General features: G+C 42.0%; 1 protein-coding gene across 5 annotated transcripts in view; it reads left to right on the top strand.

Moving 5' to 3' along the window:
• Smc1a (structural maintenance of chromosomes 1A) overlaps positions 1 to 12,937 on the top strand; it is a 41,902-nt gene extending 28,965 nt beyond the window's left edge. For 3 of the 5 annotated variants that reach the window (XM_075958673.1, XM_075958674.1, XM_075958678.1), the window contains 9 exons: positions 363 to 508; positions 600 to 753; positions 1,596 to 1,706; positions 9,380 to 9,536; positions 9,937 to 10,091; positions 10,211 to 10,362; positions 11,927 to 11,996; positions 12,222 to 12,332; positions 12,675 to 12,937. In XM_075958673.1, the coding sequence (XP_075814788.1) occupies positions 363 to 508; positions 600 to 753; positions 1,596 to 1,706; positions 9,380 to 9,536; positions 9,937 to 10,091; positions 10,211 to 10,362; positions 11,927 to 11,996; positions 12,222 to 12,332; positions 12,675 to 12,758 (1,140 nt within the window). In that variant the 3' untranslated portion in view covers positions 12,759 to 12,937. The remainder of the gene's footprint in view (positions 1 to 362; positions 509 to 599; positions 754 to 1,595; positions 1,707 to 9,379; positions 9,537 to 9,936; positions 10,092 to 10,210; positions 10,363 to 11,926; positions 11,997 to 12,221; positions 12,333 to 12,674) is intronic. The other 2 variants (XM_075958675.1, XM_075958677.1) reach the window with 1 other exon arrangement.
• The last annotated feature ends 277 nt before the right edge of the window (positions 12,938 to 13,214 follow it).

Raw genomic sequence — 13,214 nt, 5'->3', positions numbered from 1 at the left:
AAATCATTGATTATGATACAAAGATAAAATGTAATTTCAACCCTAAAGTTGTTTGTAAAGGGAGGCAATATGCTAGAATGTTAGCTGTTTCTTTCTGGCTGGCGGGATTATGAGTGAATCCTCCATTCTTTCCCCTTTATTTTTCCATAGTTTGAACTCTCTATAGTAGACAATTTACATAATTGTAGTTGGGCAAGGCCACCAGATGATGTAGGAAAGGATAAAAGAAGTCTGAGGGGTTGTGTGAAAGCAGAGATCATTGACACACAATTCCAAGAAACTGCCTATTGGGAAGGGCGACACAAAAGGAAAAAGTTCAAGGTGAATCTTCACTTCTTGCCTTATTCCCCTGACGAGACCAGGAGGAGCAAAGACACATGAAGATAATAGATGAGACCATGGCTCAGCTACAGGACCTTAAGAATCAGCACCTGGCCAAAAAATCAGAAGTGAATGACAAGAACCATGAGATGGAAGAGATTCGCAAGAAACTTGGGGGAGCCAATAAGTGAGTGGATTGCAGCCTGGGCGGGGTGAAAGTAGGTAAAGCAGGCAGCCTTCAGATTTGGATCTTAACATCGCTACTTGGACCTTTTTAGGGAAATGACTCATTTACAGAAGGAGGTGACAGCCATTGAGACCAAGCTTGAACAGAAACGCAGTGACCGCCACAACTTGCTACAGGCCTGTAAGATGCAGGACATCAAATTGCCACTGTCAAAGGGCACCATGGATGATATTAGTCAGGAAGAAGTGAGTATTATGGTGGGTGGTGGGAGTGATCTGTGAGCAGCTTACCAGTGATAGAAAAGGAAAAATGGCTGCGAAGGGTAGGCATCAGATAGAAGCACAGGCAAAGAGTTGGCAGGGATGTAAGTAAAGATGGGTGCAAAAGAGATGTCTTAAGGTGGAGGTAGTGAAGTCAGGCTTTGTTATGAGAGGAACATTGACTTGAGAGGAGAGCTTCAAGCTAGTGATTGGTCAGAAAGATAATGAAGTGATTGAGTAATCTTAAGGTCTTAAGCTCATAGCTTTATCAAATACTGAACATTGGTTGGAGTGAGAACTAAGGAACATAAGTCAAGAGCAGAGGAAGATTCAGGAAACTGGAGAACCTGAGGAGACTTAGCTTAGCTGCAGTGAGGGAGGTTGGCCAGAAGAGGGTTGGAGAGGGGACATCAGCAATGCAGAGGTAAGGAAGTTTAGGTGTAGGGAAAAAAAATCAGAGGAACTGTGGCATTTTATCAATTGGAAGCGAAAGATGGTTGTGAGGAGCTCTTCCCAGATAGCCTTTCAGTTTAATTCAGTAGAAGTTTTGAACACTGGTATTGCAGACACTGATAGGCCATGACAATCATTCCTAATCATAACTATAGCTCTGTTAGCTGGCCATTGTCCTCACATTAGAAATGAAGAAACTTGCTGAGCTATAGAGCCCAGTTTTCAATTTGGACCTTCCTGTTGGCCCCTGCCTCTGTCATCTAGCAAGGTGCTTTCTCAAAGATATTGAAAGCTTCAAAGGAACCCCTATTCTCGAAAGGGATGCAGATGGTCAGTCTGCTTCATCTGCCTCTCCTTCCGTCTCAACATTGCAGGGTAGCTCTCAGGGAGAGGAGTCAGTGAGTGGTTCCCAGAGAACGTCCAGCATCTATGCTCGAGAGGCCCTCATCGAAATTGACTACGGTGACCTGTGTGAGGATCTGAAGGTAAGAGCTCTGACTGAGAGGCATTGGCATTTTCTCAGCTGTCCCAAGAAATGTTTACCTATCTGGGGCCAATGAAATCTGTGGCTAAAAAGGAAAGATCTGGTTAAGGATGACTGAGTTGGGAGTCTCTTGCACCCTCAGTTGCCCGTATCCCTACTTGTATGCATGTATGTGTATATGTGTGTATGTATGTACTAGCTAAGACCAGGTGCACACAGAACTAGAAGAAAACTGCAGCAAACAGGTAGACCTTAGGTGCTCCTTGGGGCTCTGCTTCAGGTACTGCTCTCCCTTAGCATTGTGATTATCTCCTTCACTGTCTTCACCTCTGCTGGCATCTCTACACTTAGTCCCACAGCTTACCTCAAACTCCAGCTTTCTTCCCAGACTTCCCCTTCAGTAACTCTCACATGCTCAGAAACAAAAATCTGAGCTTCATTCTTGACATGCACTTACTCTGCATGATTGACTAATTTACCAAGTTCTATCAATTTAGCCTTCTAAAGACGGTGAGCATTCTGTATTATTTGCTTGCTTATTGTTGCTGCATCATCTCTCCAGTGCAGGCCACATAGTTAGGAATCGCCTCCTTGCATTCTCAGCACTTGTCCACCCAGCTGTCTTCTATCATTGTGAGTGTGAGTGTAAGTACATATGGTTTGTTTAGTCTGTTGTGCTTATGCTTGGTGCTCTGTCTGCAGCCAGTGGGAATGCGTTTAGGTTGGCTTCTGCATCATCTTGGCATTAACCCTTTGTAGTCTTTGTTCATCTTCCTTAGTTCCTGATATGTCTAGGCTCAACCTCTATACATCTTACCCCAGACCAGGAATGAGCTATTTCCCTGAGAAGTTCTTGACTCTTTTATTCAGTGGGAAATGCTACTATTTAGTAACTACCGTCTGGACACTGGAGTGCTCAAGACAGCTGACAGCTTAGTGTTTCTATAACTCTTAAGTAGATTTGAAGAAAAAATAAAATTATTGCAGGATTCACATTGGTACTTCTAATTAAGATTGAAATTTTCAGTTTAACATCATTGTCCTTAAGTCTGTGTCTCTAATTCTCACTGAAATATCTTGTTTCCTAGCCCCCTTTTTAAAAAATTGTGCCTTTGTATGTATATAATGTCTGTGTGAATATCACATCACGAGTGTGAAGTCAAAGCACAGCTTTATGGAGTCCATTCTCTCCTGCCCCCATGTAAGTTCCAGGGATCAAACTTAGGTTGTCAATCTGAGCCAACTCACTGATCCAATTTATCATACTTGGTTTCTCATTTTGCTTCTCTCCTTGACTTTCACTCCACATGCACACTTATTTTCTTTTTTTCCTGAGCCTTGTGAAGAAAATACAGATGGTAAGATAGTTCAGCTCTAGGGCTACATGTGAGGGCTTACACCGTAATCCTTGCAGTTAGGATGCAGAGGTATTGTGTTTTATATTGTATTTCACCATGAGGTACATCCTATCAGGATTTGTCCAATACTAACTAGTGATGCTGAGTTTAGTCCCATAGTTAAAAGTGTCCGTTGCCAGGTTACTCATTGCTGAGCATACACTTTTGTCTTTGTCATTAATTAGCAACTAATCATTAGAGTGGTGCTTTATCATCTTCTGAACATCTTGTACCCCAATAATTTTTTTACCTAACATAACTATGCAGGATCACACGGTTCTAAAATGAAAAGAATAAAACTGGGTACGTGAAGAAAATTCTGGCTTCTATTTTTGTTCCCTTCTCTTCATCACTAGGTCACTTTTTAATTGGTTTTTTATTGCCTCTTTGTTGTGGTTTTAAAATGCAGATATGTTTGCATGCCATTGCATTCATAGTCTGAGCTTCTCTTAGATAATAGTAAACTCTTATATACTTTTAATTTTCGCTTAAGAGCCTATTGTACAGATTATTCCTCAGCAGTATGTAGAGATCTTCAAATGGGATTCTATTTTCTTTCTTTCCATAAATTTTTGTTCAACATGGCTGTAACTTTTCAGTGTAGGGCTTTTTTTTTTTAACCATTATGGCATTTTTCTACAAAGTTTGTTTTTGTTTTCCCATTCTTTCTCCCCATTTCTGCTCTCTCCCCCTCAGTAGCCTTCTTTCCACTCTCATGTCACATGTTGTTACCTTCCCCCACGCTTCCTTTCTGTTACCTTTTTGTTGTTGTTGTTTTGGTTTTTCAAAACAGGGTTTCTCTGTAGCTTTGGAGCCTGTCCTAGAACTAGCTCTTGTAGACCAGGCTGGTCTCGAACTCACAGAGATCCTCTGCTGTCCAAGTCCTGGAATTAAAAGTGTACCCCACCATGCCCAGCTATCTTTAATTTTTTGAGGGACCATATTGATTTCTTTAATGGCAATATTTATACTCCTGGTAGCACTGAGTAAAATTTGTTCTTTTCTCATAGCCTCACCAACATTTATTGCTTTCTTGATCATAATCATTTTGACTAAGGGTGAGATGGAATCTCAAAGTAGTTTTAATTTGCATTCCTGCTGACTAACAGTAATGAACATGTAATATAGATATATACTTACATGGCACATGACACACATGGTGGTCAAAGGACAACCTCCTAAGGTCAGTTCTCTCCTTTTACCTTGTGTATTTTGGAGTTTGAACTCAGGCTTGGTGACAAGTACCCTATTCACTGAGCCGTCTTGCTGGGCCTTTTGAAATATTTATTGGTCATTTGTGTTTCTTCTTTTGAGAACTGTCTGCTTATTACATTAACCCTTTTATGATTGGCAGTTTTGTGGCTTGGGTGTTTTACTCTTTGTAATTCTTTATATATTCTAGATATCTGTCCCCTGTCTGAGGCTTAACTGGCAAAGGTTTTCTCCCAGTGTATAGGCTGTGTGTTCTGATGCTTTCTCTTGTTAAGCAGAATCTGTTTTTTTAATTTCATGTCCCATTTATTGGTTCTTGGGACTATTTTCGGTGCTGTTTCAGTCCTATTCAGAAAGTTCTTATTTATACCTGTAACTTCAAGTGTATTCTTGTAACACTTTCAGAGTTGGAGGTTTGAAAGTAAGTCTTTCATCCATTTTGATTTGTTTTTTTTGTTTAGGGTAAAAGATATATTCTTGATGCTTTTGTCAGAATATAGGTGGCTATAGCTGTGAGTTTGTTTCTGGGTCTCTTGTCTTACTCTTTTGGTCTACTTGCTTGTTTTTGTGCCATCACTAAGTTGTTTTCATCACTCTGTGATCATTTTTTTTCCTTGTTTGAAAATTCCATGCCGTGTATTTTGATCATATTCACCCTCTCTTCTCAGTCTTTTCAGATCCAGCCATCCTTTCCTACTCAGCCAACTTGATGTCATCTTCTTCTTCCTCCTCCTTTTTTATAAACCCATAAAATAAAGTCAGTGCTACCTCAGTATTCTTGGAGCTGTGGCCTTTTGCTACAGTATGATCAGGCTGCTAGGAGAAAACTGGCTCTTCCTCTCCTAGCAGCTATCAACTGCCAATAGCTCCTAGCTAGGGGTGTGATACAGTTTTAAGTCAGATATTATAATACCCTCAACAATGTTCTTTCCACTTGGGATTGCTTTGACTGTATGTGGTCTTTTGTGTTTTTGCATTAATTTTTAGATTTTTTTTTCTAGTTCTGTGAAGAATGTTGTTGGAATTTTAATGGGAATTGCATTGAATATGTGTATTACTTTTGGTAATAAAAGCCATTTTTACAGCATAAATTCTGCTAGTCCAGGAGGATGGAAGGTCTCTCTGTCATTTGGTATCTTCTTTTGTTTTTTTACGTGCCTTAAAGTTTTCATTACATCCTTATCCCTAGGTACTTTATTTTTGGGGAAGCTATTATGTATGGGTTGTTTTTCCTAATTTCTCTCTCGGGAAGTTTGTTGTTGATATATATGAGAGCTATTAACTTTTGTATATTGATTTTGTATGTTACAATTTTACTAAAAGTGTTTATTTAATGTAAGAGTTTTCTGGTAGAATGTATATGGTCAAGAACAAAATCATGTCTGTGAATATGAGTATTTTCACTTGTTTCCTATTTTTATGCTTTTTTTATGGCTTCCTCTCACCTTATTGTTCTAGCAAGACTTTGAGCACTGTATTGAATAAGAGTGTACAGTTGAGTTCTTTATCTCATTCCAAAATTTAGAAGAAATATTTTCAGTTTGTCTCTGTTTTATAATGTTGGCCATAGGTTTGTCACATACAACATTTATTGTTTTACGGTATGTTCCATTTTTTTTCTAATTTCTTTAAGACTTTTATCTTAAAGGCATATTGAACTGTGTTAAATGTCTTTTCTGTATCTATATAGAAATAATCATGTATTTGTCCTTAAGATTATTTATATGCATGACTAGAAGGATGGCTTAGCAATTAAGAATTCTTACTGTTCTTGCAGAGGACCAAAGTTTGGTTTCCAGTACCTATGTCGAGTGGCTCAGAAGCCCATAATTTCAGCTGGAGGGGATCTGACACTATTGGCTTCCTTGGGTACCTGCACTCACATGTTCACAGACATACCCAGCAGCTGTGGTTCTTCTGTATAAGAGCAAGGCAGTCAGCATTCTAGCATGGTCAGCTAGAGAGATGGCACAGCGGCTATGAGCCTGCATCACTCTTGCGGAGGGCCCGAGTTTAAGTCCTAGCACCCATTTCAGGCAGCTCAATGGGACACCTGTAATGCCAGCTTCAGTGGATCTGACAGCTCTTTCCTCCACTGGGTACCAGCATTCATGTGTACAAACCCATACACAAGTTCATACACATAATTAAAAAGCAAAAAATACATTCCAGTATAAAAGGCGCAGGAGTCCCCACATCTAGCTAAAGACCTACCTGTTAGTGGTTGGTAAATTCTGAGGGAGAAAGTTAGTTTTCTTTAAGGAAACATAAATTTGAAAGGTGGACCATGTTCCAGTGGATGGTCTCACACTCATTAGTATATGGACAGAACATACTGGACTCAGTGGGATTTGCTGATGTTTCTTTTTTTTAAAAGATTTGCTTATTTATTTTGGAGAGAGAAAGAACATGAAGTTGGCTAGGTAAGAAGAAGTTGGGGAGGGGAAAGAATATGAACAAAATATATTGTAAGAAAAATTTTGAATAAATTTATGAAAAATGACAGGAAGTTGAGGGCTGAAGGAGTGGAGTGGATCTAGGATAGTGGTTCTCAACCTTCCTAATACTTCGACCCAGCTAGTTTGTCGTTATGGTGTCGCCCAACCATAAAATTATTTTCATTGCTATTTCCTAACTGTAATTTCGCTACTATTATGAACTGTAGTGTAAATATCTGTGTTTCTGATAGTCTTAAGTTGAGAACCATTGATCTAGAAGGAGTAAGGGGAAGAATGGGGTCAATATGATCAAAATACATTGTATGCATGCATGAAATTCTCAAAGAATTAATAAAATACCTTAAAAGTAAATCTAAAAAGATTACATTGTTACATTTATTGTGTGTTTTAATTATTAGTATTTCAGTTTTTCATTTTAACATTTAAAATAATTAAATATTATTTGACAATTTCACACATGTATATAATTCATACTTACCACACATACCCCACTTCAGCTTTATAAGTCTTTTTCTTGTGTTCATGTCTACTTGTTTTGTGACTTAGTGAGTAACTGGGGCTGTTCAAATGAACAGATTGGAGCTACTTGCTGGAGCTTGGTAGTCTCAGCACTGGGTACATAGCTGGAGAAAATGATTTCACCTCTTTCAGAAGCTCAGTAAGCAGTAAGGGTCATGGCCCCATGAGCAACCACTATCACTGATTATTGTCGAGGACTGTCTCATGTGCCTCTGTACAGGTAGCCATAGTTATTGTGAGTTCATGATTGTATATGTTGAACTAGCCTTGCATCCTTGGGATGAAACCTACTCAGTCACGATGTATGATATTGATGTGTTCTTGAATTCAGTTTGTAAGTATTTTCCTGAAAATTTCTGTGTCTGTGTTCACTGGGGACATTGGAGCTATAGTTTTCTTTTGTCATCATCTTTACCTGATTTTGGCATTATGGTAGTGCTGGTTGGCTTCAAAGGATGAAATTGCTAATGTTCCTTCCCTTTCTAGTTCATGGAACAGTTTAACAAGTATTGACATTAGATTTTCCTTTAAAGTTTGCCAGGTATGGTGACTCACGCCTTTAATCCCAGCTCTTGGGAGGCAGAGGCTGGTGTATCTCTGTGAGTTTGAGGACAGTGTAGTCTACACAGTGAGTTCCAGGACAGCCAGGACTATATAATGAGACCCTGTCCTCCCCCCCCCAAATAATAATAAGTTTAATTAAACTTATTGTTGAGTCCACTGGTCCTGGGCTTGTCTCCGTGGTTAATTACGGTGTCAGCCTCACTGTATGTGATGAATCATGTGCATTTAGAAATTAACTTCATTTAGATTTTTGGTTTTTTAGGTTTAATAGCTTACTAGAATATAAGTTTTGGAGCTAGAGACATAGCTTAAAAGTTAAGAGCATTTACCATACTTGCAGTAGATCCAAGTTCAGTTCCTCACACCCATGTGATGGCTCACAGCTATCTGCAACTTTAGTTCTAGGAGAGTTAATGCTGTCTTCTAGCCTTCAAGTATACCAGAGCTCTTCTCTGTTTTCAAAAGAGTTTTCTAAAATGTAAATAAATTCATGTCCTTCTTGCTCTCTAAATCACATTGGTCTCCTTTGAGATAAAAATGTATGTTTTGTACAGCCTTTTATAATCTGTCCTTTGCTTGTCTATCTAGCTTCTCTTTCTTTGTGCCTCCCCAGCATGCTTCTGTTAGTGCACAAGCGTGATTATGTCTGCACACAAGTTGTTAATAGTGCCATATTGGTTCTTTAAAGGGGGTGACTTCTAAAGTTGATTATTCCTGAATTGCTTTTAATTCAGTGACTAACCAATGAGGCACCTCCTCTCTCTCTTTTGACTGTGATGTTCTCAGCTGTATACAAAACCATGTCTGCTCTTTCATCTACCGTTCATCCTGTAGGCTTTAACTTAGACACACGCCCAGATGCTTTCCCTGACCGCAGAGTCTGAATCGGGTTCTCTTCTTGTGTGCTGATTCAACACTGCTTGTCACTGTCTTTACATTAATCCTGCACCATTCTGATTATTTACTTAGCTGTGTTCTCTGTTAGCGCCTTGAATTCTGTGAATACAGGAACAGCTCTTGGTGGCTATTCAGTTAAAGTAGTTATTAACTAAAAGTGGCAGTGAGGCACAAATTCAAACATGCATTTACAGTAGCTGTAAGGGGTCCCCAACCAAAATGGAGTGGAATTTGCTCAGATACAATGATTTAAGAGGAAAGCATGAGTTGCATTAGTTGTCGTGGAGCTGTAAGTGGAGGCCAGAGCAGTCTGTGAGGAGTTTCAGGTCACCCTGGGATGGTGCTGACTCATGGCTCGGGCTAAGCCACAGAGGGCCCCTAGCAGCTGTTCCTCCAGAGACAAATAGGTTGGCAAGATCTGGAGGAAGAACTAAGGTGAGAAAGCCACATTCACTTAGAATTTCCAGTGACAGAACAGTTACTTCAAGCTGGATTTTGTGAAAGACGCCGAGCTGGAGAAGAGCTTGCCTTCTACATAGGAGCAGGTCCCCAAGCTCTGGTCATCTCTCAAGTGGTCTGGACTTGGGTCGGGTGCTCCTTACTTTTTGCTGGCTGTGGGGTTACAGGATGCACAGGCGGAGGAGGAAATCAAGCAAGAGATGAACACACTGCAGCAAAAGCTGAATGAACAGCAGAGTGTGCTTCAGCGGATTGCTGCCCCCAACATGAAGGCCATGGAAAAGCTGGAGAGTGTCCGAGACAAGTTCCAGGAGACCTCAGATGGTAAGACCTGCTGGGCTTTAGATGGGAGCAGAGGACTGAAGGTCTGATAACGGTGTGCTGTGATAACACACCAGCCTCTGTTTTCACATACTTTGATATTCAAAATTGCTGGGTACCCTGAACAGTGGGGATTATCTACTCGCTTTCTGGGGAGCAAATGATGGTGCTAAGATAGCTGGTATAGCTCATGGAGGAATCCATGCTTGTGTGGCTCTAGGACTATAATGCGGTGGCCAACTCACTGGATACTGATCCCTGTGGGGCTTTCTTCAGGCATTTTTCTCTCTAGGTTGTCCCTAGAATTTTCATTTACAGGTGATTCTTGGCACGGTGTGGTTCTCAACCCTGGCAGAATCCAGGGCCCTGAGCGATCATCATTTGATCTTCTTTTTTCTGGCAGAGTTTGAGGCAGCAAGAAAGCGAGCAAAGAAGGCCAAGCAGGCTTTTGAACAGATTAAGAAGGAGCGCTTTGACCGATTCAATGCTTGCTTTGAATCTGTGGCTACCAACATTGATGAGATCTATAAGGCTCTGTCCCGAAACAGCAGTGCCCAGGTAGACTGGAGCCCCTTATGCAACCAGCTCCTACCATTCTTTTTCAGTTGGTCTTCCCTCTTCCCATCACCATGCTCATGTACACATACCAGGTCCTCATCCCCTTTGTCATCCCCTAGGCATTCCTGGGCCCTGAGAATCCTGAAGAGCCCTATTTGGATGGCATCAACTACAATTGTGTAGCTCCTGGCAAACGCTTCCGGCCTATGGACAATTTGTCAGGCGGGGAGAAGACAGTTGCAGCTCTGGCCTTGCTTTTTGCTATCCACAGGTAAGACTCTGCCCCATAGGGCAGTTGGTGAAGAGGCGGAGCTGAGGCAACCAGAGACTCTGGGGTCAAAGGATATACAGAGGTCTACATAGGTGAAGGTGTTTTTGGGATTCCCTGTCTGTTTACTATAGCACTTAGTTTTTTTGGACCTGTCCTCCCCATCTATCCTTATCCACTCAACCTAGCCTCCTGGTTCCTGCATGTATTTAGTTCCACTTCTAGGCTTTTCCTCACATGGTTGCTAGCTAATATGCACTTTCTGTACATATCTGGCTTGACATACCTCTTCATTCTCCTCCCCTTCCTCTGGGAAGCCATCTTTGACGTCTGGCATACCTTGATACTTCCCCATCCCAGGCCAGTAGTGCTTAAACATGACCCCCTAGAACTTAGCGTTTGAGTATGCAGCATCACTTTGTGAGCATTTCTTGAATGCTACTCTGTACCAGACTCTATCGGGAGCTTGGGGACAGGTGAGTCTGATGTGATCTATGGCTTAAGGAGCTCAGAGACTAGAGGAAGCCAGACACATAAGCAGACAGTAGTGTAGGTGGCATGTGTACACAGAGGAGGGACACCTAACTTGTAGTGTGTGTGGGCCAAGGAAGGTTTTTAAGGGTAGGTGAAAAAAATGAGTAGTCTTTGGGTGTAGTGAGCTGCGTGGTATCACACCTGATGGAGATGTATAATCAACTCCTGAGATGGCTAAGGCCTGACCTATGCTATGATCACGCAATGATTATCAGCTGCCTGCATATGCATGAGCCTATGGGCAGTGCCCACCTGGCAGTTCGGGGTTGGCAGCCCATGCCTACTTAAGGGCTGGGAGAGGTTTGCCCAGGGAGAGAGGGGAAGAGAAAGAGAAGGAGAAGGAGATAGATTGCTATGAATAAAGTCCTGGAATAAATTGCAGTGAGAAGAGCTCCGGTGGTCACATCATCCTTGCGGGACGAGGGTGGCCGCGACATTTGGGGGCAGGAGAGGTGGCTTAGTGGTTAGGAAGAGCACTTGTGCTCTTGTGGGGGAGCTAGGTTTGGTTTCCAACACCCACTTGTTGACTCAGAACCATCCATAACTTTAGTTTCAGGGAATCCAGTGCCCTCTTGTGATTTTTGTAGACATTAGGTTTACACATGGTACACACATATACATTCAAGAAAAGTACTTATACACATAAAATAATTTTTTAAAAGAAAGGTTTGCTAAGGAACCCAGCAAATATTCTAGGCTGAACCTGCTGTTGCATGTATGGAGGTAAGGAGGCATGGCAGAGTGTGATATGTTGGGATATAGGAGACCCACAGGTAGCTTGCTCATTGGAGACAGTTGTCTTCCCAGCCAACCTGGAAGTTCCTGGAAAAGGCCGTTTTTCATGGTCCTAGGGGGACAACAGCACACAGAACCAGATATCGAGGAGGGAATTCGGGGGCCTAGGCCACTGTAATTTTCAGAGTTGGGTTATTTGGTCTCTGAATGCAGTTGCCCTATTCCGGCTATGGGACTGGCCTACTCTTGTTGCTACCCTCTTTCTGTAGTATTAGCTCACCTATTCATTCCCTCTCAGCTACAAGCCAGCCCCCTTCTTTGTCCTGGATGAAATTGATGCTGCCTTGGATAATACCAACATTGGCAAGGTGAGTGCAAGGAAGGTGAGGTCTGGGCAGGAAGCTCCCAAATTGGGACTGGGTTTCATTCAGAGATCAATTCCTGACTGTGCTCTAGCTATTCATCTATTCTATGTGCCTGGAAGACTGGGTCATCCTTGTTTTGATAATCAATAGCCTTTTCTTAGTCTCCCTTACTTTGACTGGAAAATGGGAGTGTTAGGTCTTAAGCCCTGCTGAATACCCCTCCCACAGGTGGCAAATTACATCAAGGAGCAGTCAACTTGCAACTTCCAGGCCATTGTCATCTCTCTCAAGGAGGAATTCTACACCAAGGCTGAGAGCCTCATTGGAGTCTATCCTGAGGTAGTGTGGGCTGGGCTCAGGAGCCAGCCCTTTTCCTGCCCAACTCTCCAAGGCAGGAAGAGAGAGCAGCAGTGGGAGGGTGGAGGAGTGGAGGTAATCAGGTCCTGAGCAGCCATGTAGGCTTCTTGGAGCCCTGCCCTGAATTTTTAGCCAGGCAGTAAAGACAGAGGAAAGTTTAGAGGTAGGCAAAGAAAGAAGGCACACAGGAGTGAATCCTTTCTCCATACCCAGAAAGAACCATTGCCTGGCCTTTGAGCAGATACATAGGGAGGCAGTTTCCGCCCCTGGTTCCAGGCTGTATACCTTTCTTAATTCTCTCTTGATATTTTTTTTCTCTTTCAGCAAGGGGACTGTGTGATCAGCAAAGTTCTGACCTTCGACCTCACTAAGTACCCAGATGCCAACCCCAACCCCAACGAACAGTAGCAGGAATTCTACCCTCTTGTCTGGATCTCAGAACTGGCCTTCTGTGTATTTCCTGGATCTCTCTCATCACGCATTATCATGAATTCTCTGGGCACCATGCTCCCTTATGTATGTGGACATGTGTCATTATGTGTGCATGTGATTTGTTTGCAAAATAAATATTGGATACCAGACTTAAAGGAGCATAACTGAATTTTATTTCAAGGGAGTACAGGTGGCAGCACACCAAGTGGACAAAAGTACCTGGGAGCTCATAGGAGTCCTGGGCAGCCACTGAACTGCCCTCGTTCACTGTTTCGTGTGCCTGTTCATTTGACACAGAATGAACACCCTCTATTTGTCTGGGTCTGTGTTTAAAATACTGAATCGAATCAGTGAACATCTCTTAATGGTAAGGAAATGGTAAGGTAACCAGTTACTCTGGTTAGTTAAATATCACAAGTTCCTTGAGAGGAG

The sequence above is a fragment of the Microtus pennsylvanicus genome, chromosome X, assembly GCF_037038515.1.
Source record: "Microtus pennsylvanicus isolate mMicPen1 chromosome X, mMicPen1.hap1, whole genome shotgun sequence".
Lineage (NCBI taxonomy): Eukaryota > Metazoa > Chordata > Mammalia > Rodentia > Cricetidae > Microtus > Microtus pennsylvanicus.
Note: the sequence above shows the minus strand (reverse complement) of the source record. Positions and strands in the feature narration are given on the sequence as shown.